The sequence below is a fragment of the Nylanderia fulva genome, unplaced genomic scaffold (genome assembly GCF_048542155.1).
Source record: "Nylanderia fulva isolate GAGA-0341 unplaced genomic scaffold, ASM4854215v1 Scaffold12, whole genome shotgun sequence".
NCBI lineage: Eukaryota > Metazoa > Arthropoda > Insecta > Hymenoptera > Formicidae > Nylanderia > Nylanderia fulva.
This window is the reverse complement of record NW_028189409.1, coordinates 4,481,731-4,509,563: the sequence shown is the minus strand read 5'-3', so window position 1 is coordinate 4,509,563 and position 27,833 is coordinate 4,481,731. Positions and strand designations below refer to the sequence as shown.

The window sequence follows — 27,833 nt, the reverse complement described above, 5'->3', positions numbered from 1 at the left end:
GTGTGTGTGTGTATATATATATATATATATATATATATATATATATATATATATATATATATATACACACACACACACGTATGTGCATGTATACATTTGTATATATAAATGTTTACAATTGTTTATAACTGCAAAAACAGATGATTCGTCACAAATTCTTAATATCATATCGGAACAATTAGAATGAAAATAATAACAAATTTATGTTATTCAACCCAGACATGCCTAATATTCTATATATAAATACATATTCATCCTGCTTACTAATAAAGCGGTATTGCGACTTTTTATTTAGACATTCTTCCTCTCTTCCCTTCATCACAAATTTATTATCTACATATCTAGGACGATAAAGAAAGTTTCATCACAAGTGCATCAAGGCACATCTGGGTTAAATATAAATATATATTGATATTACATTGCATTGTGATAATACTTATGCGCACACACGCGCGTTTCCTGGGTTATAATGATCTATGACTTCTAGAAGTGAAATTTGACAACTGTATCAAGGATATGGAGATTATAATACCACATATTCTGATATATATTTATAAAATATATCGAATAAATTATAGATTTAATTACAAAAATTAGTCAATATATACTAATATACACAAAACACTAAACAATCATGTATACCTTTAGTTCATATTGTTCCCTCTCCCATTTTTTAATTTATCATGGAGATCATTAGAGTAATGGACTGACTAAGATTACTACATGTCAAGAAAAATATGATTCCTATTCGAAGTATTGCAATGCAGTGGTAATGTACACGTATTATTAATATTATTATTGGGAAAATAGTATGTGATCTTAAATAATTCTAGGAAAAGGCAACATGTACACGTTATACATTTTATCAGATTTGCTAGTTGGAAGAGAACGACTTATTTGTTTAAGGCTCCTGGCTCCTTGCCGACCGTTGGAATTGTAATGTCAGAAATGAGAAAACACACGCTAAAAGTTCTTAGATGTCATTTCGAAATAAAAAGATATTTCGATGAAATAGCACTTCAGATAATTTTAGCACACTCTTAAAATATCTCGAAAACTCTCCTTTTTTCTTTATAATCAATCAATAGCTGTAAAATGACAATATGAGATTCCGTCTGGTCTTTGCACATGCGCGTTTATTTCGCATGACAAAATCTGATATCACGATCATTTTACGGTTATTTATTGATTGTCAAGGAAAAAAAATAATTTTAGAAGTATTTTAAGTGTGCTAAAAATGGCATCTAAGAATTTTCAGCGTGTGCTTTCTCTGACGTCACAATCTAATAAGACCGCGGTGAGAATCCAGGAGCCGCAATGTGTTTTCAGCCCATTACTATTTATATGTAACATTTTATATCTCTTTATATCTCATCATTAAACAGAGCTAACTTGGATAGAAGAAGCTATAGACTCTGTTTCATTATGCGCTCTTAAATTAATAGAATTTTCCATACTACCTTCAGTAACATCACTACCTAACGCCAGTCTCTCGTTTTCAATCAACGCAACATTTGAATCTATTATGATCGTATTGTTTTCTACACTATTATTTTTCTTTCGGATCGCACATCCGTTAATATTTCCATCGACTTCCGCTTGTTGATCACTATTCAACATTGATAAACTTCCTTTAATGTTCTCCTTCGATGTTGTTTGGGAACTAAGTTTCTTCTCCTTCTCGGACAATACAACATGAGCGTTTTTCATTACTTTTCCCTCCTTTTCTTTGGGTTTCTTGCCGAGTACAGGGAAATTTGTAATCTTTGAAGCAGTCTTTTGATCCTTTGATTGTCTCATGGAACCAATACGATTCGGCTCTGTTGTTTCTTGTTCCTCCGAGATTGATACCAGGTTACTTTTACCCTCTCCGGTAGTATCATCTTTTATAACTTGTATTGGTATGTCATCTGAGGGCAAAAGAAAATTTTTATACAATATTGTTTTCTGTATAATAAGTAAACAAAATTTTACCGTCAAATTGGAGTTGACAATAATAAAAGCGATATTGGAAATTAATAAGCGTCTCTTTAGATAGAGGCAACAAAATATACGTATATATATATATACATTCTACATGATTCATTAATTGCATATATTGAATATCTCATGACATAAATATGATTTCTGTCTGTGTTTGAAAGAGAGAATATAATAAAATTATATATTTAGCATATAAAATATAAATGTGTATTTGTTCTCATAAAAGTTGTATTGCAATATGTATATATATCCAACCAATATCTTTTTTTAATTAATTATATATTTATAATACATAGATATGTATCATAAACGCGAATGGGAAAGAACATTTAGTATTACTACGAAGTAGAAGGTATTAAAAATATAAAATTTACAACATTTACAGCATAAAAAAGAAAAGTGCAGACAACAAAAAAGAAGGCAGATTGCGCAAGTAATATTTAAATGAGATTAAGTGTAAGAGATACAGATAGGAGATACAGTTAATTACAGAATAAAAGAATACATCAAGTACATTTTTTAGTCAAGCAATATACTTGAATTTCTCGGTGCGGGAAGATAAATGTGCCGTGTCGACATGCATATTTCCAGTCATGCGCTGGTTTCTGTTTAGATTTTGTTTTATGCGTATGTCTCATTATAGCTGGGAGTGATACTTCTGAAAGGAATACATCCACGATCACATGGATTATTACAAATCAACGATTTTTTTTTTTGCGTGTGCTGCTAGTGTGTGTGTATATATACTGAATGAAAAACATAATGAATCGTAAGTCTGACGAAGAATATCATAGCGTGATGAGAGATTTACGCCATCCTATAGTGTTGTAACTGAAGTGATAATACCATATGTTTGATGACAATGCGGCAGTGGCGCAAAATTTCATCTGTCTACTGTTGCTTCCTTCTGTATATACATTTTCCACCGATTCGCGAATAATCTCTCCTAGAGCTTGCTCCTCTAACACGCTATACAGATGCGCATTAGGCAATCTGTCGTCGGAAAAAGAAGAATCGCCCTTTACGTTACTGTCTTTTTTACTTTTCGGACTGGCGACATCGTCGGGAGTCGTCGTTTTCTTTGATTGTTGATCTTTGCTCTTTTTAGGAGAGGACTTTATCGGTGAGCTTTGGCTGCTGCTGCATACACTCCCACGTCTAGAACCTTCCGAGGAGGAAGATTGCGCCTTTCCTATGCCCTGCGTATCCTTCTTATCGCCCGAATTTGGAAGTGTGTGTTTCCAAGGCCATTGACGACGTTTGCTGCTGCCGGATACCGCCGGTTGCTGTTGCTTCTCGACTTGACAATTGCTCAATTCGACCGCAAATAACTTCTCATCCAGATCGTCTAATGACATAGACGCGCAATCCACATTTTTTGGACTCTCTCTTTCTAACTTATCGTATATATTTTTAATACTTTATCATACGAAGCTTATTCCAGCTTCTGGACAATTTTTATGGTATGATATTTTTTGTATATGTATTTTATGATTTGCGAGTTATCAACAAATCACAGAATACAGATAAGAATGAGTTGTGTATAGTTATTGTATTAATATATCTACTTGTTTGGGCAACTAATTCATTCTTGGGACAAAAAACATTTGTTTTAATTCAGCAATCATTTCATAAAACTTAGAGGGATTTCACATGCAAAAACTGGGACCTAAGAATACTCGACACATTCATAACCATGCATATCTGCTTCCGTGTATTATTTATGTTTGTTGTGTAAGGTAGCTAATATTCGGACACACAATATTAAAATTTTATTTATGCATGTTAGCTATTTTAATGGAAAACACCATAGCTATAATGTTAATGCCCTGTTAGTATTTTAACACCTATTCACCAAAACATATTCGTCCATGTACAAACTTGTGTAAAACACAATAATTATGTTCAATTATGAAAGTTAACTTTGAGTATGATTTCAAGAAAATTAAATATAATGTATGAGAATGAATTTGTTAAACGTGACTTTTTTTAAAAGCACCAAGTGAAAAAATCAATATGAAAATGAACATTATAGTATCCTGTATAAGAAAAATTATTTAAATTTAGATATAATTCACTTTTAAATATATATGTATATAAGTTATGTATTTTCTTATAGTTATTACATTTTTTATTCTTCATTATTATTGTTGCCAAATTTTTGTCTTTTTCTCACACGTCGTCGTAAAGAAATTAATACTTTATAATAGATATAAACGCAATATAGAAACATACCTGGTAATTTCTTAGTACGAAAGGAAGCATTTGTGATCATAGACTTTGAAACAGTTGGTGTAGTAGTTGCTGGGGACAATGCAACACTAATTCCAATTGGTCCATCGCTCGGTTGACCTGAATAAGACAGCAAAAGAAATGATAAAATATTTATCTTTAGAGAATAAATTTTGTATTTAAATTAACATCAAATTTTAAGTTTAATTGTATGGAAATAATTACCTGGTGCTCCAGAACTGGCAGAATTTCGTACAGCGTTGGTAACCAACATTACATTTGGATATGCTTCGTAACACGCTCTATTGTGAATGTCTTCTACAGCCTGATTTCCTATATACCAGCATTCGTTATACCTATAAACCGAAATATTTACTGAATAAATGTAATTCTATACATGAAGATGCAATGCTAGCACAAATTAATCCAAACGCTGTGCTAAGTTCATATTTGTTAATTGAGATATGAAAGAAGCAAAGTGTGTGGAAAAATTTGTTAAATTTGCAATAATATAAAACGCATTACATACATGGCAAAATATACAGCATGCAAGAATTCCAAGAGAAATTGGCTGGATACTGGTATACGTGGTAAAAGCCTTGGAACAAAGCTAGACTCACTGCCATATGAAGAACGTTGATGATGTCCTGGTTTCATGAACCCTTGAGTGACAAGTCTGCACCAGAAATAAAATTAAAAATGAAAAGGCGAAAATATAGCAAATTAATGTTAAACATTTTTTTTACTAAAAATTAAACTTACTTTGTTGCAACCTTGCACAATTGTTCTAAAGCAAATTTATTTATATAACCAAGTTGTTGATTATAGATAAATAGCAGTGCTGTCATGACTTTTAATCTGTTTTGCGCATTCAATGTTTCCACTTGTTGCAATGGACCCCAACTCACAAGTTTTGAATTACACTCTTCAAAACGACGGACTGCACTTTCTGTTAGTGAGGCTGGAGCTAAACTTGCAGGCTGTTTCAAAGAACATAATATATGATAAATAATTATCTAAAAAAATGTATATTTTTTGCAATAATGCACTCTTAAATTTTTTCTTACCACGTATAAAGATTTCTTTAATAACATTATTCTACTTGTATTAAATATTTTTTATATTAAATATAGTTGTTAAATAAAAAATTTTATATTCTATCAATATATAAAATTTATTTTATCTCTGATACTGATTTTTAAAACTAATTTATTAAAAAGAAAGAAGAAAAAAGTTCATTAAATTTGCAAAATTAAAAAATTAAAGAATTGACCTGATTCTAATTCTTGTTAAGAAAAAATTTATATTTATTTGATTTATATTTATTTATAAGTATATATTTTCATTATTAATTTCTTGATAAATCTTTGTAGATTTAATATAAATATGTATCAACATACCTCATGATATATAGATAACATAGCAAGAGATGGTAGTCTAAATGAGATTGCTTTTTGTTGTCCTGATTTATCAACCACTTCTAAATTATATAATCCAATTAATAGAGTTTCAAGGGAACGACAGCTCTGGAAATTACATATTATTAACAAGTGTATTACATATTCAAATCCAGAATACATATAAAATAGATTTTAGAAAATACTCTCAAGAATAATTTTTTCACAAGAATTATAATAAAGTTAAAATCAATCTATTTTGAAATCAAACAAATATGCAATTCACTATATTATAATATAAAGTAGTTAAGTATAATACAAGATAACAGAATTAATTATGCTGTCATGTAAGTTACACATATCCTTCACATTATATAACTCTACTTATATACCAATTATATGCAATGATGATATAAAACACAACAGACAAATAAAAATATGATTAATAAGTAAATTGTTATCTATGATGTGTTATATATTCTTAATTTTAATAATATATATAATTTTAATAATATGTATAATTTTACCTTAATATCACCATGTGCAGCAGAATTTAGATAAATATATATCAGTGTTGGCAGAAATTGCAGAGTAAACCTTTGCAATTCTATTTCTCGAGATCGATAAAAATTATATAATTGATTACACACTGCGTCCATCAACTGTAATAATGATTCATAATTAGAGAAATATAATTAATCAATTTTTAATAATTATATGTATCCTATTAACAAGTGCTTGTAAAATTGTTAAATATCTTAATAAGTTATTCTTTATTAGTATAGAATTAATAGTTATTATTAATTACAAGTCTCTGTTTTATGAATATTATTTATATACAGGTTTTTTCTCTTCAAGTTACATATAGCTACATATAACTGACATTAGTGTCATATTTTTCGTAATGTAAATATGACTAACATATCTCTACTGACGTAACGATAAAAAAAAACTTTGATATAAAAAATGTGATCACATTTCCAGAGCATATTTCGTATAATCGGTCTCGTTTTGCCGCAAAAAGGACGGATATAAAATTCAAACAAATTAAAATTCGCATATATATACATATATATATATATATATATACCTCGGTGTATTTAGTGCGCTCTTCCAAGAGCATGTAAAGCGCTCGCACGATCTCGTTATCCTGCGAAAGCGTGCTGGCGAAGGTGTGCAGCTCGGACGGCGAGACGTCCTTGCAATCCGCCAGCCACTCGTTTATCAAACTCTCCGTCATTCTTCCTCAGAGCACTTCCTCGCGCCTTCGTCAATAAATCAGGATCTTACTGACGTCCCGGAAGCGCGGCTTCGATTTCCCCGACACTGCTTTCGCCGTCACAGAGATCATCACACAGATTTATCGCGGGATTGCGTCGCCACGCGCGCGGACACATCAAGGGACGGGAATTTTTGACAGATGATGTATCGGGCGACGACGGAGCGAGACCTATTACATGTCACGTTACCGTTCTTCTCGTAACGCCGTTCAATGTCTCGCGGACTCTTCGAACGTCTCGAGTAGTCTCGAGCGAGGAGAGACACGACCGCGAGAAAAACAGGTTATCGCCAGTTATTGCCGCTGACCGCAACATCGACCAATGACGTTACGTGTCAGTCATCGCCTCGCGCAAGCTCAGATGAACACGTATACGCGCGCATTCAAATATGGATGTGTGTGTAGTATTTTTATTTTTCCACTCGCTCTATATATAGAGAAAATATTTATAAAAATAATATATATAGAATATATTTAGAAAATATAATATATATAAGATATATATGTGTGTATAAATATATATAATGAAATATATATATATATATATATATATATTTTTTTTTTAGAAAATTATTCAAAAATTTACTTATGGAGAAGTTTTTGATTGACAAGCAAAGGTTTCTTCATTCTTAATTGGTTACCAAATTGTGAATTAATTTATAATGATATACATATAAAAAAATATTGATATATATATATAAAATAATGATATACATATAAAAAAAATATTAATATACATATATAAAAAAATGCAAGAAAAAATGACTTGCTTTTAATAAATTAATGTTAAAAATTCAATAAGAATGCAATGGAATAACAGTCTTAATCAATTATTACAGACATATATTATAATCTATAATAGTATAATTAACAAAATATGATATAATTGCAACATACACAAATTTTAATTAAATTGCTACAACGTTTGCAAAATTGATGTAACATCATAACCAAGTAATTTCAAAAGAATTAGATAAAGTTTAGACATCCATTGTAGAAGATTGTTGCAGCTGAAAAAGATAAAAACATGCAAAGTGTTTTAATATGTCACAGAAATATATCAACATTGGATAAAACATTTTCTATTTAATATTAAATAAAAAATCAGAAATCCTGATATTAAATAATTTATATAGTTATTTATCTGATTTCCCCTCTATTCTATTATTCTATTATATAAATTATTATATTATTCTTCAGCTTTTTTTATATTAGATAAGCTATTTGTTCTAAACTAAGTTTTTCAGAGATTGCTTTCTTGTTATGCATTTTAAAAAAATCATAGAATAGTGAATAGAGGAAACGTACGAAAACATTCAACAATATTAGAATAAGAGAGTTCGAGTGTATTATTTTTTTATAAGAAAAAGATAGTCATTAATTAACTTACAAGATATGAGTTTCGAATTTTATGACACTGCCGATGCTCGCGACATTTTTGAGGTAGGATCGTTTCGCAGTTTGATACTTGCCACATGTCGCAATTCTTGCCATTATCCTATACCGATTAATAATGTCCCCGTGATCCTTAATAATAGCTCGTATTGTGTTCAAGTTTCTAGGAAAATGGGATATATTAAAACATCTTTTTAACATGTTTAAAATCATAAATATATGGAAATAAAACGAACAAAAAAATCGTATAAAACTGCGTTTTACCTGATTACTAACATCATACTCTTTGGCATTGATTGCAATATAGCTGTTACTTTATCAAATCGTTCTTGTACTCGTTTTTTCATATACTCATCCAGTGTCATATTGTCTGGACATGATGCAAAAGAAATTTTGTACGGTGCTTGAGTTAACATTTCCACTAGCAGTATGTAATCTGAAATAATACATATCAAAAATATAGAGAATCAGAGAATGTAATTTCACAAATTTTAAAAACTAAAGATGCAGAAATTTTGAACAATTTAATATTTGAAAACATGGAATTATCAATTGTATACAATTTTAAAAATAATTGACTATAGATTAAGTTAGATTTAAGATATAATGTATTAGGTATGAAATAAAGGAAGGATAAAGTCTCTTTGGCGAATGCTAGGGACTCTAAACAAAAGGTATTTAAAAAAAAACTAGATATACTACAAAGAGTTTGTTACATACCTTTCACATTTAAATCATTTGCAAGAGTTTTCAAGGAACTTTCATCTCTCAAAACCATCGATTCCCACAAGTTGCACAAAGTATGTCTCGTCTTTTCTGATATCCGTTCGTACAGGCCATGGTCTAGTAGTACTATTTGCGCTTTTCCATCCTTCCCCTTCCTTACCAGAACTGCGCGAATCAAGATTGTCGGTATATCACATATTTTTTATTATTAAGCCTCCTAGCATCTGACCGCAGCTATATAAATTATAAAGTCTACAGTGATAATAAACATGGAATTTTATGCATTATAATATTGTCGATCATCTTTCTTTATATAAAAAAATCTATATCTATTAAACATATTATTTGATAAAAATATAATATACCATTTCCTGGATGTGGATCAGCATGTACGAAACCTGTATGAAATATTTGTTCTCCCATTAAAGTGACCAGTTTTTTATCAACATCCGAAATGTTTAATCCATGAGCCTTGAGTCCTTCCACATCAGTGATTTTAATACCATCAATCCATTCAGTCGTAAGAATCCTCTAAAAATATAAATTACGATTATAAAGAAGGAGCAACATTCAAATAATTAAATATGCTTTATTCATAATTTGAGATATTGCTTTTAATTCTTTATTATTCAAGTTACTTGTTCTAATAAAAAATTTTAGCATATATATAGAATTAAAATAATAAATCTGTACTTAGAACATCTAAGAAGTAGAAATGAAGAAGGTGAAATGGACTTCACATTCATTGTAATTATAAAATTATACTATTTGAAGAAAATATAATTTATGCATAAAGATTTGCATATATAAATAAATATATATAAATATAAATGATATACCTTACTACTAAGATTCCAATGAATTTTTGGCACATAAGCGTATTCGAATTTCTTTAAATCTTTAGCACATTGCTCTCCATTTCTTCCCTCGTTCTCGAAATCCAATTCCATATGCAATGTGTCAATGACTTCCTAGAAATATGGATATTTTTTTAATAAAAAAAATCCTCAAAATTTGATAAAAAGCAAAGACTATTATGATATGAATGTAATGTTTTTAAATAATAATACATATATACTTACATCAAGCACCCAATGCAAATCGAATTTGGGGTGTATAATGGTAATAGCTTTTAATAAATAAATCATTGCCTTCAAGTCGGATGTGAATCTGTCCTGAAGATCAATATATTGTACTTTAATAGCCACTTTATCCCCATTTAGAGTTACACCTTTGTATACCTATTGAAAAGTGAAATAAAAAAAGTAGATAAATAGTGGAAAAAAATGTATAACAATTTTATAAAAACTATTTTTACAATGGGACATAACTCTGAAAAAGATCTTGCATATATTTTATTTTTAATACCTGAGCTAAACTAGCGGCCGCGACTGGCTCAGGTTCAATTTCGCGTAATATTTCCTCAGGTTTTTTGCCAAAATCTTGTAAAAATATTTCTTCCATTTCATCCTTCTCTCGAGTTAAGCATTTGTCCTTAAATATACCAAGAAACAAAAATTTTTATTACGTAGTTATAATAATATAACATTAATAATAAAATAGTTGTAATTATTATATATATAAGAAAATTGATGAAAGATTCAAGTTACAATAGAGAATATAGAAAATATATATAATTATATGCATTAAATTTTGATTTAAATCTCTAAATATTTATATGTCAATATGTGATAAGTTTTATACAAGAATATTATTATAGAATATTATATTTTAGCAAATTATAATAAAAATTTGAATTTAACATTAATTTGAAACGTCGTGGAATATTTGTAAAAGGGATACCTGTAATACTGACAAACTTTCGACATATTCTTTTGGTAAAATGTGATTAACTGCTGTTAAGCCTTGCCCGAGCTTTACATAAATTCCACCGTTTTGCAAACATCCTTGAACGATCCGATCGGCAGATCTTTGATGAATTTCCGTTTCTGTATAACCCATTAAAGGAGCAATCAAGTAATCCATAGATATTGTCACGCCAATTCTCAGTGATCTCGTAAATCTGATGCAACTTCCTGCAACGCTTTTTAAAACTTTTTTTTTTTTTGAAGGCAAAATAGCGTAACTAACGCTCAACAGTGCCACTCCTGCAATGATTAACAATAGTCATTAACAACAATAATCAATAACTTCTACTAACAAAAATTGGCAAAGTAATATCTTTTTAGGAAAATATAAAACTTTATATTATATGAAACAAGTAGATAGAGAAAATTAAGTTTTTCATCTTCTAAAATTTTCACTAAAATTTTCATTCAGACTGTAGCATCATAATAGTAAAAATTATGTAAGGAAATATATATATATATAAAACAATAAATTGTTTTAGTAAGTATCTGTATAACTTACCTGTACTAACATATTTGAAGCGTTTGGAAAGTAAATGATGAGTTGCAAAATAATTATTTGGATTTATATGGCGCAACAATCTTGTTCTCAACATTCTTAGCAATTAAAAAAATATCTTTTTTTGCAAGTTTATAAATGTGAGCAGTTATTCGACTATAAATTTACTATTTACTTATATTTGTGTGTTCTATCTTTGATAATCCTATATAAATTGCTTACTGAAATATTTTTATTTAGTCACAACACACAAGTACTTTTCTTGTATTTTCAGTTTTCTATGCGTTGTTATATACATTTAAGTGCTTGCTGGCAAAAAATTTTTTAAAACTATTTTTTTTCTATTATATAACTTCCTTTTTCTCTCTTTTTGTCGATCAGAAATACAGGTACCATAAATAACAAGTTTGCAAAATTATGTATAAAATATGTAAAAATGCGCTGGGTTGTATTTAAAAAGTATGCTGAAAAGAAAACTATAATAAATATAACACATATTGATTTTATAAAAAAAAAAAAAAGTTCACACTTTTATATATTTTTACCGGTTTTTTAAAGATTTCGCCAGATTTCGTCAGATTTCAATTCATACTATTTCAGTATTGATAATATTGAATACTAAAAATACTCCATTATACAATACACAATAGAATATGTATCTTCTTATTATATCGTGTGCTAGCAAAAAATTGTAAATGTTTAAGCATGATAAAGATAAGATAAATTAGAAGGACTAAAATCACTTGTGAGTATTCAATCAGCTGATTGTTGCGCTAATCAGCTGATCGTTACTGCGCAGCCGCGAAAGAGAGAGACAGAAGGGACACAAATATTTTCTCTCCTTTTCTACATGATCTTTGCCATCAAGGCAGTATATTAATATAAATTAAAAATTATATACATAAGTTTAAAAATATTAGAGGAAAAAGGAAGAAGGAATGTATTAAAGATATTCAAAAATTTAAAATTTGTATTTTGAACATTAGGTTAAAAAATAAATAATATATTATTAGATATTTGTTCATCTTATTTATTTTGATAAAAATAATTTTTTTATGATATAATATAAAATATTAAATGCTTTGTAAATTGTTTCAATGTTATAAATATCCTTTAATTTTATCAATTTCTCTTCATAACAAAATATAAGCCTTCCATCCCAATTTCTATAATTCTTTTCTTGCATTATTTACATTATTATTGAATTCTGCTTTATAAAAATCACTTACAACATCAGCAAGTACTTTAATCTGTGTAGTAGTTACCTTTATTACATGTTGCAACAAATCTGCGGTGTGCTTATGATAATGTTTTAATGGCAGACCTGACAGTGTTTGTGCATTCTGTAGAAAGATATCTGTTTCTTGTTTATAATACCATGAAAGAATTACTAACGTTATAGTAAGTAATGAGCTAATTATGAAGAACCATAAAATCACATAAGTAAGAGAGCGATACAATCCAGTGCCTGAAAAAAAGTAATTGTTAGTATTTATAAGACAATTTTAATAAATTATAATCATATGCAAATCATAAACAAGAATAAAGATTGCAAGTATGAAAATTCATTACCTGTGGATTTGTGTGTGCACATATTATCAGACAGTAATTCTGCTAATTTTGCATTATCGCTATTGTCTTGACAGCTCTTTTGCATTTGAGAATCAGATTTATTTTCGTTCGACTTGAACTCTTTTTCTGCATTCTTCTTCTTTTTTTTCTTGCTCTCCTTCTTTGTACTTGTCATTTCCTTTTCTGTTTCATCTACAAAACATGTAGCTGCAATATTATGCAATGATTTATTCAATGTCTACACTATATGTACATACCTGTATTATTTAATTTACGTAATTTTATTTCTTCTATAAGGTTTTTAGCAGCAGACAGATAATCAACAATATTACGAGCGCATGCTCGACATTCATGTATATTACTACATGGTCCAGCAACACTAGCTACAGCTTCAGTTAAAGGGTTCTCTTTCAAATCCAACCACCTTAAATTTTTTAATTCACCTAGACTTAGAGGTAGTCTACTAATCTGTAAATAAATACATATTGATGCCATATACCTTTTTTAAAGTCACAAACATAAATATATGTATGTTCTTACATAAAAGGATGTAAACAAATTTTTTTTACCTTATTAGCATATAAATCCAAATATTTTAATTTTGTCATTTCACCAAAATTTTCTGGAAGTTCGACCAACATGTTTCTGCTAAGATCCAACTTTACAATTTGTGTTAAAGTAACAAAATTGGTCTGCAAAAGATGTTAAGTTAAAATACTAGAATTAATATTTAGATTGCATAGAATTAAAGATATGACATACTGGTAATGAGACCAACAGATTGGTCGATAGATTGACATTTGTAGCTTTTCTGAGAGATGCCTGAAACATGATAAACAATGTCAAAATTAAAAAATTTCTATGTATACATCAATTTTTTTAAAATTTATATAAAATAGAAGTCACTCACAATTTCCCGTACAGGTACTTCTTCCAGTTCGCATAAACTGAGATCCAGAGTATCGTCCTTCAGTTTATCCTTCACATCTTTCAGCTTCAATTTGACAGTCATTTTTATTGCAAAATTTTGTGAAATGCACAATCGTTGAAATGGGAAAAAACAATTATTCTGTGCGTTTAGTAGTGTTTACAGTGACGAGTTACAAATTATTATAGCCCCTTGCGTACATGCGATTTGTGTACACGTAAGCAAAATATATTCAGTCGTTTGACATATGGGACACACCAGCAGAAGATGCGTCGTAGCCAATAAACACAGGATCTATATAGCAAAAATGAAGATTATACGGATGACTCCTCCTTCTCTGCGGAAATAACTTGTACGACAAGAATAAAAAGTTTCCTTATATTAATTATAAAATTAATAAATTAAAAATATATAATAAAATAAATAAAAATAAAATAAATTAATAAATTTAAAAAATGTTAGCTTAAATTATTAATTTAAATTAATCGATATATATTTATTATTTATATGTCGATAATGGTGATCCTCTAATTTATTTTTTTTAGTTATTTGTTATCTTTTTTATAATCTGTAATCAGCCAGAGGTGTGGAGGAACTGCACCAATCAAAAACCGAGACCGCTTTTCCAAAAAGAATGTCCAATTTTAGTTTTCAATAAGAGAACTACGTAACACATATGTATATCGCGTGTCTCATGCTCGAATGTCGAAAGTGTTAACCAGATATAAAAATTGAACAAGTATTACGAGTCGCGATAAATTATTGTATATGCAGTAGTCTGCAAACAGAAAATTTTTTTGCATCATCGTGTAAAAATTTAGGCTCCCAAATTATTACAAGCATATTCTCGTGATTGTGAGGAAAAAAATCAATTACGTGATTTTTCAACACTCTAGTCTACATTCTCGAATAATTTGAAATGTCCACGCGATATATAAAAAAAATTTATGGCAGCGATATAATTATTGAAAAGGAAAAGGATGACGACAGTGCAAGTGATAAAGAAATTTCGGTGACCAATGATACCAAATCCAAGTCTTTCAACGTCTTTGATGTGGTATGTACAGATAAGAAATGTATTACATTGTCATTAATATTTTACAGAATTTCTCGTCTTCGAATAACAAATTGACGTTAACGATACAATTCATATCCGCAGTTAAATCAGAGCTCTGACAGCAATGAACAAGATACCAGTGATAAACAAGACGAAGCTTTGGATACCAACTCTGTAAATCGCAATGATGCGAAATCTGGAAAAAAGAAGAAAAAGCGTAAGAAATTAGAGAACAAGAAAGCCAAGAGTCAACAACATGATGTGGAATGCGATGAAGATGAGATTGATCGAAGCATATGGGAGGTGAACAAATTACTTGGAGAACCTCTACCGAGTTGTAGTAGTCAAGTTTTAGAACCACAGTGGATCAATCAAAAATCTAAAGAAAATATATTGACTATACAGCACAAACACTTGAATCCATATAATGAATTAAAGAGAATCTTTGGTAGTAAAACTGTGCAAGCTGATCGAAGGTATATCTGTAATTATACATATGTGTATGCATAATTTCTAAATTAAAATGAAAGAAATTTTATTCTCTTTTCTTATAGCAAAAGAAAAAGTAGAGGTCGTGTTGGACACTTGAAAAAGACATGGTTGGTTTCCCCACGAGATAATTGGCCACCGATTGGTAAATCTGGATTAACAATGTCCTTGGATAATTCTGTAGAGACTACAGGGAATGTACAGTATTTTGTATATGAACATAGTACTTCATATAAACAGATACAATTAAAATTCTTGCAAGCTGTTGAAAGTTTAAATCCAGAGAACATAATTGTAAGTGAATAACATAGTATAATATTAGATTTATCATATTATAATAGTATAATATTCTTTGATTGCATTTTATTTATCAAATATATGTACTGTAGAAAACTCTGACAAAAATATTTCTTGTTTATATTAATATTCATATAATGCATATATATACATATATACAATAAATGTTAATGCAGATTATTATATTTCAGAGTATAATAAACATACATTCTTATCATGTAGACGCTCTCCTGCAAATAGCTGAACTGTGTAAATTGAGTGAGGATTTACCAATGGCAGCTGAATTTATAGAACGAGCTCTATATTGCTTAGAATGCGCATTTCATCCATCTTTCAATGTAACAACTGCACAGTGTAGATTAGATTACAGGAAACAACAGAATCGGGCACTTTTTATAACTCTTTTTAAACACATTGGATTTGTTGGTGGACGAGCTTGTTATAGGTAAACATTCAACATATATGATCGAATATAAAAGCTTAGAACAGTAAGAAAAAAATTTATATTAAAAATTTCAGAACAAGCTTGGAATTTTGTAAATTACTTTTGTCATTGGATCCTGAAGGTGATCCACTAGCAGTGGTATTGTCCATTGATTTCTATGCCTTAAGAGCTAAGGAATTTGAATGGTTTGTAGAATTTTGTGATCTGTGGGAAAGTTCCAGAAATCTAACTCAATTACCAAACATAGCATATAGCTTGGCCTTGGCTCACTTTCGTTTGGGAAATAAGGATGAGGCTGATAAGCTTCTACAAAATGCTCTTATAATGTTTCCAGGTGTATTAATACCCTTAATTGAGAAATGTAATATACAAACAGACGCCAAGGTATCTAAAAAAATTTTTTTTAATTATATTGGCATAACTTGCGATAAGATTATACTTTTAATTATTTGTATTTTCACATATACTGTAGTGATAATCTTAACGTAAGTTTTACCATTATATTTTCTAAAAATCCAAAATAATATAAATACTATGTGAAAAAATTATAACTTGATTATTTCATTTATTAGGTAATGCATCATGATTTCTTTAACTCAAAAGCTCAAACTAGTACATCCCCAGCTTTAGAGAAGCTACAGAATTTGTATATAGTGCGTAGCTTCCATCTTTGGAAGGAGACAGATATTTTACCATGGTTAGAAGAATGTGTACATGCTATGCTAAATCGAATTGAATCTAAAGATGAATACATCAAGTACTGTCAAGTAAAACGTAGCAAACGCTATCAAGGCAGATTACCAAAAAACATTTTGAGACACATTATATTAGCAGACATGAAGGAGGTCATAGTTAATGTCCAAGAGGTAATGTTTTATATTTTGCAAATTTATCATAAAATATTAAGATAAAGATAAACATATTTTATTAAATATACGATTCTAGATTCAGAATGAGGGTCCAGTGTTGTCGCACGATCCATTGCCACCAATAGACAGCATCGATATTTATAAAAGGCCTGTAGCAAATGACAGAATAGCTCAAAACAGTTCAAATTTTCTTTCTCTCTTCTTTTCTTCGCTATTCACGGACATCGATGGCGCAGCTGCTGCTTTAAATGGTTTAAATATATTGTAAGTACATAAAAGTAAAAAATAATAACAATAAGGAATGTAGAAATATAATAGTTTTACTATTGTAGAATTACTTTTTTTTCACAATTAACTGTTTAAAATTAATTCTGAAAATTATAAACATATTAAATATTAATAATATATAAATAAAATAAGTATCATATATAATTAAAAATGTCAGATAATATTCTCAATAATTATTTGTTTGTTCAGTGAGGAAAATGATGACCATGCACAATAACTTTTCCTATTGTATGTGTCAACTTCATGATGGTAAGAAGATTATATAAAATGTGCAGTTTTAAATAATATATAACGTATAAAAGAGAAATTGCAAGTAATTTAGGACAGCTCAATAAAAAGATAATTTCAGAATTGGATTTTTAATCTTTTTTTGAAGAAAAAGTTTTTAATGTTGTATGTAATTATGATGGTATATGACATTAAACAAGTACTCATTGTAATATTATCACAACTCTGTTATTAAATTTGCATTTTTTTTTTAAGATTTATGCAAATATAATAAACATTATATATACATATATATTAAAGTAAATACACAGTAAATTCTGTATGCACTTCATGTAAACTGTATACATGTATATACCATGTACATTTATAAATGCATTATATTAAATATAAAAAAATAAACAAAAATAAACATTAATTATTTCTATAATTAGTTATATATCGAGTCATAAATCAAAGTTGACATGATTCTGTAAAAAGAAGTACAAAAGATTGTCCCTTTATAAACAAGTTGAAATTTTTGTATTATTTTTAATTTAGCACCGTGTAAAAAAAAAGTTAATCTGATAGTTTGCTTACATTCATAGATGACAATATGTATTTAAAATGATGATTTCAATCGATGTGCTTCTTTTGTTTATTATCTCTTAAACCATACTGTGAAACACGGGATTATAACGACAGATTCCAGGACCATATTCTTGGTAAGCCTTCTTTGTGTGACAAACCGTGTAGAATTCTGGATCACTGGCCAGTAATGCGCCACCATACCATACGGCACAACGCTGCTTGTGATGCGATATCACACGAACGTCTATTGGTTTTGGCTAAAATATAAATATAATATGGTTTGATGAATATAATAAAAAATATAATTATATTAATAAATTTAGATTAAATTAATATTAATATAAATATTATTAATAATATAATAATATAATAATATATTAATTATATAATAAATAATATAAATATAAAATTAATAATATATTAATTATATAATAAATAATATAAATATAAAATTAATAATAATAATAACATTAATAATATTATGAATTATATTAATAAATATACAAAAATAATATGAATGCGATTTAATAAATATAGTTATTGTTACGTACTTGAACGAATTATCGTCATTATATTATTTGATATTTACCGTAATATGACTGCCGCTTAATGTTTCACTAAGCTTGAGCCGCGTGTCGACGATCTTCTTTATGTCACGTTGCAGTCGCCTACCAAAATCCTTGAACATGGTAGAGCCACCCGATAATACAATATTACTATACAATGGTCTTCTGACGTCGATTGGGCAGTTTTGAATTACATCGTCAACGATTTCATTGAGCGGTGTCGTAAAGTCCGGATTAGAAAACTTGAAACATTGAAATATAAGAAAATATAGACATAGAGCATGCAAAATAACTTTGGAGTATTACACATATGTATATACATATAGCTTACTTCGGGATGGAAAAATATTTCCGGACCAAGAAACCTTTCATATCCGACGTCTACGACAAAAGGATTCTTGGTAATATTATTAATGCCTTCATATTTTTTAATTTTTGTAGGATCGCTATCATATCTGGCAAATTCTTTCGATATATCCGGGCATATATAACAATATTTCTCTTTAATTGACTTAGCTGTTTCTAGAGATTGCTCGGGTGGTATTCCAATCTCTCGTTCTCTTAACAAACTTTGTATAAAATAGGTAATATCACGACCAGCAATAGGAATGTGCTTTATACAGCTTCCTATAACGAAGCCTTCTGCCTGTAAAAATTCAATATATTGTCAGATCCGATAAGTATGATTCTAACAATAAAATCTAATACAGATTCAAAGATATATATACATACTACTGGAATTACGTGAGTTACACCATCTCCACTATCGACAACAACGCCTGTTAAAGTACGATCTTCTACATTCTTAGCTGTCCAGGAAGCTGCTAAGGCAAGAACAGCTTGTACAGCTATATAAAGTCCTGGTACATTGAACGACTCGAACATAATTTCTGCTGTATATTCCCGATTTTCTGGAGTATTCAAAGGCGGTTCTGTTAAAAGGAAATAATGATCTTCGGGTTCTGATCTGAGATATTTGAAAATGCATTGTTGTAAAAATTTCTCCATCAAGTCCCAATCCTCCACAAGTCCATGCCTCACAGGATACTACAAGTGAAGGATGAAAATGCATATTTTAAATATAATATCATTAGAAACAATTTTACTTTGAAGAAATACTTTGAAGGAATAAATACTTTAACCGAATATCCGGTGGCTTCAAATGCCTCATCTCCGATATAGGCATCCAAGTCCTCCACACCCTTCGTAATCCTCCTCGCATTGTTATCACCAACCTTAGCAGTTTCCTTGATGGCAATCGCCGAAGGTATGGTCAGCTGAGGCTCTTTATTGCCAGCAAATCCTAATTTTGTGTATCTGCAAGATAACGATTAATTATTAATAATACAAGGTAATTATTCAGTTTAGCAGCCTCACCTCAAATATATGGATCTAATTAGGCTTATTTGACGCGTATTTGCATAAAATTAAAGAAATATAAAAAATAAAAAAATAAGAAATAAGAAATTATAAATATAATCGATAATCATGCTCGAATGGGATATGTCAAGCGTATTAAATCGTCGCGTGGGCGAATATATTTTTACGCGTGTCGGTGATTCGTCATTAATATTATATAAAAAATTTATTTCAAGGATCACTAGAAAAAAGTACACGAACGCGTGGAAAAGGCGCGGTTCACGCCTTCCCGAAATATTTATCTCGAGTGTTTGTCACCTTTGACAGTCCGGCTTCTAACCTAATTGGCACCACCCTAAATCGCTCGTTAATCCAAATCGAGTTTTCTCTCCCGTCCCGGAACTTGCACTTACCCTGTGCCTACGTCGATGACGCACGCAGGTAAACGTCCGAGCATGATTCCTGATCCACCGATGAATCTCTTATCCCGGCGAAACACACCCGATGACGGTTGCGTTAAAAACCACCATGAACCAACGCTAATCAATATCTGCCAAGACTTGGGAATTTCAGTCAAAAGCAATTTTACCGACAGGGTTGAAAGAGATTCTTAGCTACTCTCTCAGGGGACGCATTAGTACACGCGTTCACTGAATCCCGGCGGCCGCTCTCAGGTTTCTCTCTGTTAGCAGGAGGCGGCGTGGAAGTGTCAAAAATACGCCGTTTTGTCCATTCTCTTGCTGCGTTTTAGTTCTGTGACGTAAACTGACCGCCTACACACGTGCATTACTTCGCATTATTTGTACACGAGAACGTAGAGCTGTGTTTGTGTCGAAGATCAAGAGAACTGTCAAAAACAGCGGATAATGATGCAGTGAGTATTATTGAATGTTAAATTACGCGTTGCTTGCTTATCTTCATAATTTTATCTTGCGAAGAGATATATTGTGTGCAAAATCTGTTTAATTTAAGAAGATATGTATGATAACGTAGAAAATTAATGAAGTGTGTGATATACTCATCAATACGGAATCGTTTAAAGTTTAAACGAACTATCGGTAATGATTTGTCGAATCCTAGATATTGAAGAGTATGCATTGAATTATGATTGACAGTTTTATTTTTTATTGTTTAGGAAAATTCAGTTTGACGAAGTATATATCGAAGTATACTACAGCGAGGCATTGAGACATCTGTAAAACTTGTAGACCTGATGATCATGCGAAGGATGCCTTCTGAAATTTTTCTGGGAAATGGTGGAACTCTACATCGTTCCTTGATGTTTATACTGAAACTTGGTTGGCAATCAAGATTTCGTTTGCCAGTGCTTCTGGTCATTGTCTTTGTCGCCATGGACTACAGATTACAATTAGAAATTGAATTTGGTGACAATGCGGACCAACATAATCATTTATAATTTTAACAGAGAACAGATAAATGCATAAGACTGTTACTTTATATATATTTAACACATGCGCATAATATATACAAAAGATTTAGAAAGTATAAACATGAACTATGTATTTATTTAAACAACATCCAATGTAAGACATTATGAACTGTTGACAAATGTTAGTAGATTACATATTTTATAAGCGCATCTATTCACACATGGAACATTTTGCTCAGTACTTGTCGATTTTTAATGCTTGTACTTTTGCCAAACTGACAGTGTATTTGTCATAACAGAATTTAAGAATTTTACATTGCGTCTTATATATTTATATAATGAATATATATATGCTAGTTAAATTTATGATTTTATTACAGAAGTATTTAAAAAAAGGTAAAGAGATATAAGAGAAAGAAAAAGATTGACTTTGAGAAATATCTCTTTCAGATAAATTGAAATACTTCAATTAGTAGATAACTGAGATGTTTTTAAGAAAATAAATACAAAAATAACAAAAAAGCTTATAAGATAAAAAACTAAATTAATAAAAAAACTTAATTGTTTATACTTTATACTATATAGTTATTACTTTCAATCGATAATTTTCGCGATTATTAAATAGGAAATAAAAGGTGAAATAGTAATAAGGGGTAAATTTAGGTTTGCTTATTTTGTGCAAAGTTGTAAAATAAATTCTAAGACATAATTTAACATAAATATCAATCGTTTCGAAAGTAGATCATATTTTGCAAACACGTTAAAATAAGGAAATATTATTTATTTTGTAATTAATTTTTGTAAATTGTATGTATAATGTAAAATGAAAGTTATGTTGTAATAAATGGATGAGAAACAAATTGATTTTATAGTATAATATATACATTAAAAATTCTTCGATAATATTTCTATATTATTATAGAATATTTCTATATTTTGCTTTATAGTTATTTATTTATTTTATGTATATATATATATATATATATATATATATATATTTTATAAAGCAATACATTTTTTGAAGTTTAAAGACATCTTCGACCATTGAAAACAATAATTGATAATATTTGAAAATAAATCTCGGGTATATTCGTTCTTAAGCCCACTTTACACGATCTATAATTCAAAACAATTCTATTCATAATTTTATACATTCATAAGAAAACATTTTTATTATATTACATGAATCATAATTTGATTTCAAATTACGTACAGAAATATGACGAATTAAAATTATGTACATAATCGAAATTTGACGAAATAAAATTATGTACATAATAGCTAGATATATGATGAATTAAAATTACATAATAGAAATTCGATGAATTAAAATTATGTACAAAATCTGTAGAAATTCGATTAATTCAAAATATTCACATATGAAACTAATTAAAAAATAAAAAACGTACTTCAAAATATGAGAATACAGCTACGAAATGGTCCTCATTAGTTTGATAATAAAAAATTTTGAAAAATTACATGTCCTGGACCTAATAACGTTACTGCGTATATACCCGAAATCTTAACATTTGGAAAAAAATTATATAATTATCGCTTTAAATGACAAACTAATTAAAAAATGAAAGAGCGGGTTTCAAAATATGGGAATATGTCTATGAAATTGTTCTCAATTTGATAATTGAGTGTCGGATGGCAATAATAATGCGTTTTTATTGACGATAACAAGGTTGATTGTCAAAAGTTATTCATAATTCGTTGCCGAAATATTCTAAATGTTATAATATATATAAAAAAAAAAAATATATATATATATATATATATAAGTGGAAAATTAAAATAAAGTTAGATTGTCAAATAGAGATTATATAATTATTCATTAAAATCGATTAAATATATAAATATATTTAAAAAATAAGAAAAAAATATTAAAATAAAATTTAAAAAATTTAATTAAACACGATTATTAATAATTAAACGCTGATTATTTTATTTATGCATATATAATATAGGTTTAATTAGTTAGTTAATTAAAATAAGTGATTTATTAGGATCAATCTAATTATATTAATTTTGCTTATGTGCATGTTTCAGTGTATTTTTATTAAGCTCGAGGCTGATTATTTGATTAAAAACTCTTGTAGAAATTTATCACTAGTAACACCAATTAATCACTTATTTCGGGTACTTAAAATACTGATATACAGTAATTTAAGTACTCGAAATAAGTGATAAATTAGCGTTACTAGTGATAAATTTCTATAAGGGAAGGAAAAACGGATTTAAACGGCAAATATATATATATATCTCCGACATGGTGAATCTTACGCAGATAAGTCAAAGGTCAAAGAATGAATTTGTAAATTTCGTCGGTTTCAACAAGATTGCCCTTTATATTTATGTTGTTGGATGCTGCTTTTTCGAGATTAAAAAAAACAATTCAAACGGCGATAGGTATTTCTGTGAAATAGTGAATCTCTATCTTCATTCCTTTTTATTTTCTTTTACTTTTAAGATATATTAAGATAAATTATCTAATTACAAGCTATATTACATACGCGAGATGAAAAATCAATAACACTTTCTCACAATTCAATTCGAAGTAATAGCGCAGCTTGGTATAAGAAGATTGAATTTCTCGTAGGTGGTTGAGAAGCCACGATAATCCAGCCATAGTTCCGTGGAGAACGCTTTTCCCGTCAGGATACGTCCGACTCATGAAGAATAAGTGGTACCTCGTGTTCTTGCATCCGATTCATTTCAAGAGCAAGATGCTTTTCCTTCGATGAAGAAAAAGCGATCGACGATAAATTTCGTCGACGTTTAGTTTATTCGATGTTATTGTCGACATAGTGGTGGGGAGACTTGAGTGGGGGACTTGTAGGGTTTATATAGACTTTGCGAACAGAGTTTATTGGTTTTTCTTCGAAGAAACGTCCCGATGGAAACTAAAATTGCAAGATTTTTCAGTGTTCTTCTGCTCGCCTGCTTCTTATCGCGAATGGCGGCATTTAATCCTGCAAGTTTTGGTAAGTGGAATTAATTAATTACATTAATTAACTAATTATATTTTTATATTTCCAATTTGATAAATATAGTTAATTATATGCATACCAAAGAGATACGAGTGTCAAAAGCAAAGCGTTTCAAATAAATGTAAGAAAGAAGCTAAACAAAAATGTTTTGTTCGATCAAGAATATGTTATTTTAATGGGATGTTTCAAAAGGTCAAAATTAGATTTGTTTTGCTTCTTATTCCGATTAAATTTAATTTTTTATTATGCGCATTCAAGCGTGTAATGAAGCGATATTAGAAGCAGCTTATCGAAGTATGTCAAATATTTATAGATAATAACGAAATGTATGTATATATTGACACAATTGCAGAACGAAAATTAATTGCCTTAGATAAGGTTCTCACTTACATTAATGATAGACCACATCAGATGAACGTGGATACCACTTATAGCATTACCTTAAGCGAAGGTAAAGAAATTTTTTGTAATAATATTGTTAATTAGAATTACATATTTTTCAAAAAATCTAGCAAAACTAACAGACTTCTAAAATATGAAGCTTTAATTATGTATATGCTTTAAATGTGAGTTTTATCGGCTATACGAAACAAGCATTTTTAATATAATTTCTTGATTATTTTTTATGATCAATTTCTATTTATTGAAATAGTTAACTTGTTGGCGGCACTTTTGCACGAGAACGTACAATATTTGGAAAGTAGATTCTTCGTCGCTCTCAAAGAAATGGTTGCGTTATCCGATTTGACCCGAAAAAATTTGATGAATAACGTTGTCCCGGCGAGCGAGATCGAACTTTCGCGTAAGTAGATGCATCTGCATAATGCACACGAGAAACGAACAAAAAATAAGAGTCTCCTCTTTACTATATTTTACTTTACACACTTTTTGCATTTAAAATAACATGGTAAATAATGCGTGTTTTACGAAAGAGATAAAAAATAAAAATGATAATTGAAAAGAACAAAATCATGCAAGAAAACATTAAAATTACCATATTTAATTGAAGTCATTAGAAGTTGAACAGAAAATTTTCAATAACACTTGATAATTAATAAATATTCTTATATAATATTAAAAATATGTAATTAATACACTCATATTAAAATTAATTTTAAAAATTAATTTTTTTATAAGAAATTAATTCAACAATTCTTAATTTGTGTTTTTTTCATTATTTGAAAATATTGAAGATTTCGTTGGAAGGCTCTTTCGGTTAATGGCTAATTATTATTAAATAGTATAGCTTGTGTCGAGATACAAAAAGTTTTACAGTTCAATCGACTTTAAACAATATTACTCTGTGGACAAAACCTATTTGGTGGACAAGGCTCTTTCCAAAAAGTAGACCCGTTCCCAGTCAAGGATTAAACTATTCAAAAGTTGTTAAATCGATTCAACATGGATGGCCCAATGAAACAGAAAGTGATAAATGTTTGTTCAAAATTATACATAGCGCTTTAAACGAGGAATGTCACATTCCTCAGATTTGCGCCGAAGCATTGTTAAGGGATGATGACGTTGCGGGATATCCTCTCACACATAGATTGCTCATAATTCAAATCGCTAAAAAAGTAAGTAAGATATCAGAGTAATATATCAATAATAAAAATTTCTATTATTAATTTTAGTAAAAGATATTATACTTGGCAAAAGATCTTAAATTATTTCTCGATTTTTTAAAATATTTTTAATTTTATTTATACATATGAAACACGATTAATTTCTAATTTATTTCTAACTTATTTCTAATGATTTATTTCTAATTTAATTTAGTTCTGATTATATATCTTATGGAAGTCTTTATTGATGCTTTCGTATTTTATATCTATTTATTGTATATTTATTATATTTTATATATTATATTTATTAAAAAAAATATTTTTTCTTATACACATTTTTCTGTTGATTCCTAAATTGAAATAACAAAAGAATGAAATTCTTATATTTAAATTCTTATACGATGATTCATTTTAGTTTGGGTGTCGAGAAACTGTATCGTTGCCATTTTCATACTTGGTACCTGCATTTTGCGCCAGAATTTTTCAGGATCTCGTTAATCTTGAAGCGTGGAATTTTCCAAATATCGGAAGAGATCTCATGATTGAACAAAGTACGCGTATATGCATTAAAAATATATATTAGATTAATTTAATTTAATTTAAATAAAAATAAAATAAAAAATATCTTTTATCAGATACATGAAATAAAAAAAGTGAAATAAGAAAAAAAAATAAACTGTTATTTTTTTTAGTTCTTCTGTGCGGTATGGAAGGCTATTATGAATTTCTCGATAAGCACTATGAAGATTTGATATTAAGCTGGCCTCATCAGAGCGGTTGCTTTAACTTAGAAGGGTGATTTATATTATAAATATATTTTATTGGCAAATATATTTAAACTGTATATAATTATAACATTCAATAATATTATAGTATAATCGTTAATTAAAATTAATTAGCATATAATATATTAGAATTATAATAATATAGATTATAATTGCATAACCGCGCATTAACAATATTATTTAATTATAAACATATTATATAATAATAATATAATATATACATATTCAATTTCAGCTCATAATGTATCGATACATTTATGATATGCAATGCAAAAGATTATGTGCATACTTATAATCAAGCGTTATTTTCACAAAAAGCACGATATGAGTATTATGTTAAATATTTCAGATTTCCTGAGCTCAAGAGAATCCGGCGATCCTCATCATCAACAGATTTTGGATGTCACAATCATATAACAGGTCTTGCTGCTGCGACTCTTTCCTTATACATCCGAGAAAATATAGAAAATGAACTAGGTTGATCTTAAATATTTTTCTATTTTTAAAAAGTTTTTTCTTTATTAAATACTTATTTCCTTTCTGTTATCGCAAATCTGATTTAAAAAAATTTTTTTAAGATAGGAAGAATACACATATATGAGATCGCTTGATTTCGTAAATAATAATTAGAAATATTCAATTCGTTTTATTTTTTCAAATAAAACATGCAAAAATGTATTTTGTTATTAGGAAGAATTATTCGGAAAAGTGTACAACTATCATAGGATTGTAATATATGATACACTGAGTTGAAAAGGAAATAATCTATATTTGTGATAAATAATATTATAAGAAAAGTTTTAAATATTATATATGGCACTGTTATATAAAAGGAAAGAACTGGAATAAAAGATAAAAGTAAATTATAGATTCATTCTTTATAATGATGTTACGAAACATATTTTATTAATATACTTCTGTTTTTCTTGATAAATAAGAAAAAAAAGATTGATTGCTTGATTATACAATTATTTAAAAGTTTTACCTTATCATTACTGTTTTTGTAATAAGTGAAAAAATAATATTTTTTTATATATTTATTATTATAAAAAAGTTATA

At 28.8% G+C, this 27,833-nt stretch overlaps 7 protein-coding genes and 1 long non-coding RNA gene across 14 annotated transcripts; 3 read left to right on the top strand and 5 right to left on the bottom strand.

The window, feature by feature from the left end:
- Positions 1 to 105: 105 nt before the first annotated feature.
- Positions 106 to 7,215, bottom strand: LOC114935306 (PI4KA lipid kinase complex subunit hyccin). Its single transcript, XM_085490382.1, has 8 exons — positions 6,703 to 7,215; positions 6,140 to 6,274; positions 5,616 to 5,741; positions 4,978 to 5,195; positions 4,745 to 4,891; positions 4,441 to 4,571; positions 4,219 to 4,335; positions 106 to 1,910 (listed from the first exon to the last, which is right to left on the bottom strand). Exons 1-8 carry the CDS (start codon positions 6,850 to 6,852, stop codon positions 1,378 to 1,380), a joined length of 1,557 nt encoding a protein of 518 aa, XP_085346508.1. The 5' UTR covers positions 6,853 to 7,215; the 3' UTR covers positions 106 to 1,377.
- Positions 1,917 to 4,212, bottom strand: LOC146724724 (uncharacterized). The gene has a single exon (XM_085490384.1). The coding sequence runs from the start codon at positions 3,339 to 3,341 to the stop codon at positions 2,772 to 2,774; it is 570 nt and encodes a 189-aa protein (XP_085346510.1). The 5' UTR covers positions 3,342 to 4,212; the 3' UTR covers positions 1,917 to 2,771.
- Positions 7,216 to 7,717: 502 nt separating the features above from the next.
- LOC114935240 (aarF domain containing kinase 5) lies at positions 7,718 to 12,331 on the bottom strand. 2 transcript variants are annotated; one of them, XM_029307992.2, is made up of 11 exons: positions 11,925 to 12,331; positions 11,383 to 11,855; positions 10,816 to 11,120; positions 10,381 to 10,506; positions 10,095 to 10,253; positions 9,852 to 9,983; positions 9,378 to 9,543; positions 9,007 to 9,177; positions 8,551 to 8,722; positions 8,282 to 8,449; positions 7,718 to 7,901 (listed from the first exon to the last, which is right to left on the bottom strand). In XM_029307992.2, the coding sequence occupies exons 2-11, from the start codon at positions 11,474 to 11,476 to the stop codon at positions 7,808 to 7,810; spliced, it is 1,587 nt and encodes a 528-aa protein (XP_029163825.1). In that variant the 5' UTR covers positions 11,477 to 11,855; positions 11,925 to 12,331; the 3' UTR covers positions 7,718 to 7,807. The 2 variants fall into 2 exon arrangements, with proteins under 2 accessions (XP_029163825.1, XP_029163824.1); XM_029307991.2 differs by having other exon boundaries at positions 11,383 to 11,843.
- A 62-nt stretch (positions 12,332 to 12,393) lies between these two features.
- LOC114935213 (uncharacterized) lies at positions 12,394 to 14,262 on the bottom strand. 3 transcript variants are annotated; one of them, XM_085490380.1, is made up of 6 exons: positions 13,862 to 14,262; positions 13,714 to 13,773; positions 13,521 to 13,643; positions 13,209 to 13,419; positions 12,952 to 13,158; positions 12,394 to 12,847 (listed from the first exon to the last, which is right to left on the bottom strand). In XM_085490380.1, the coding sequence occupies exons 1-6, from the start codon at positions 13,961 to 13,963 to the stop codon at positions 12,546 to 12,548; spliced, it is 1,005 nt and encodes a 334-aa protein (XP_085346506.1). In that variant the 5' UTR covers positions 13,964 to 14,262; the 3' UTR covers positions 12,394 to 12,545. The 3 variants fall into 3 exon arrangements, with proteins under 3 accessions (XP_085346506.1, XP_085346507.1, XP_029163783.2); XM_085490381.1 differs by having other exon boundaries at positions 12,952 to 13,134; XM_029307950.2 differs by having other exon boundaries at positions 12,952 to 13,143; positions 13,862 to 14,258.
- Positions 14,263 to 14,449: 187 nt separating this feature from the next.
- Positions 14,450 to 17,675, top strand: Nulp1 (Nuclear localized protein 1). Its single transcript, XM_029307948.2, has 8 exons — positions 14,450 to 14,936; positions 15,039 to 15,412; positions 15,491 to 15,719; positions 15,914 to 16,167; positions 16,242 to 16,551; positions 16,740 to 17,033; positions 17,113 to 17,300; positions 17,514 to 17,675. Exons 1-8 carry the CDS (start codon positions 14,799 to 14,801, stop codon positions 17,539 to 17,541), a joined length of 1,815 nt encoding a protein of 604 aa, XP_029163781.1. The 5' UTR covers positions 14,450 to 14,798; the 3' UTR covers positions 17,542 to 17,675.
- On the bottom strand, positions 17,020 to 20,597 carry Arp3 (Actin-related protein 3). 3 transcript variants are annotated; one of them, XR_014926557.1, is made up of 7 exons: positions 20,458 to 20,560; positions 19,822 to 20,002; positions 19,418 to 19,732; positions 19,017 to 19,331; positions 18,709 to 18,927; positions 18,129 to 18,376; positions 17,020 to 17,278 (listed from the first exon to the last, which is right to left on the bottom strand). XR_014926557.1 is itself a non-coding variant. In XM_029307949.2 (6 exons), the coding sequence occupies exons 1-6, from the start codon at positions 20,499 to 20,501 to the stop codon at positions 18,197 to 18,199; spliced, it is 1,254 nt and encodes a 417-aa protein (XP_029163782.2). In that variant the 5' UTR covers positions 20,502 to 20,597; the 3' UTR covers positions 17,020 to 18,196. The 3 variants fall into 3 exon arrangements, 1 of the variants encoding a protein (XP_029163782.2); XR_014926556.1 differs by having other exon boundaries at positions 17,020 to 17,275; XM_029307949.2 differs by having other exon boundaries at positions 17,020 to 18,376; positions 20,458 to 20,597.
- On the top strand, positions 20,460 to 22,294 carry LOC114935215 (uncharacterized). The gene is made up of 2 exons (XR_003820452.2): positions 20,460 to 20,918; positions 21,180 to 22,294. It is a non-coding gene; the product is annotated as an uncharacterized LOC114935215 (long non-coding RNA).
- A 1,750-nt stretch (positions 22,295 to 24,044) lies between these two features.
- Positions 24,045 to 27,418, top strand: LOC114935258 (UPF0764 protein C16orf89 homolog). Of its 2 annotated transcripts, none has more exons than XM_029308025.2 (7): positions 24,045 to 24,421; positions 24,801 to 24,878; positions 25,080 to 25,229; positions 25,703 to 26,001; positions 26,405 to 26,540; positions 26,682 to 26,784; positions 27,124 to 27,418. In XM_029308025.2, exons 1-7 carry the CDS (start codon positions 24,334 to 24,336, stop codon positions 27,254 to 27,256), a joined length of 987 nt encoding a protein of 328 aa, XP_029163858.1. In that variant the 5' UTR covers positions 24,045 to 24,333; the 3' UTR covers positions 27,257 to 27,418. The 2 variants fall into 2 exon arrangements, with proteins under 2 accessions (XP_029163858.1, XP_029163857.1); XM_029308024.2 differs by having other exon boundaries at positions 24,053 to 24,421; positions 24,780 to 24,878.
- Positions 27,419 to 27,833: the final 415 nt, after the last annotated feature.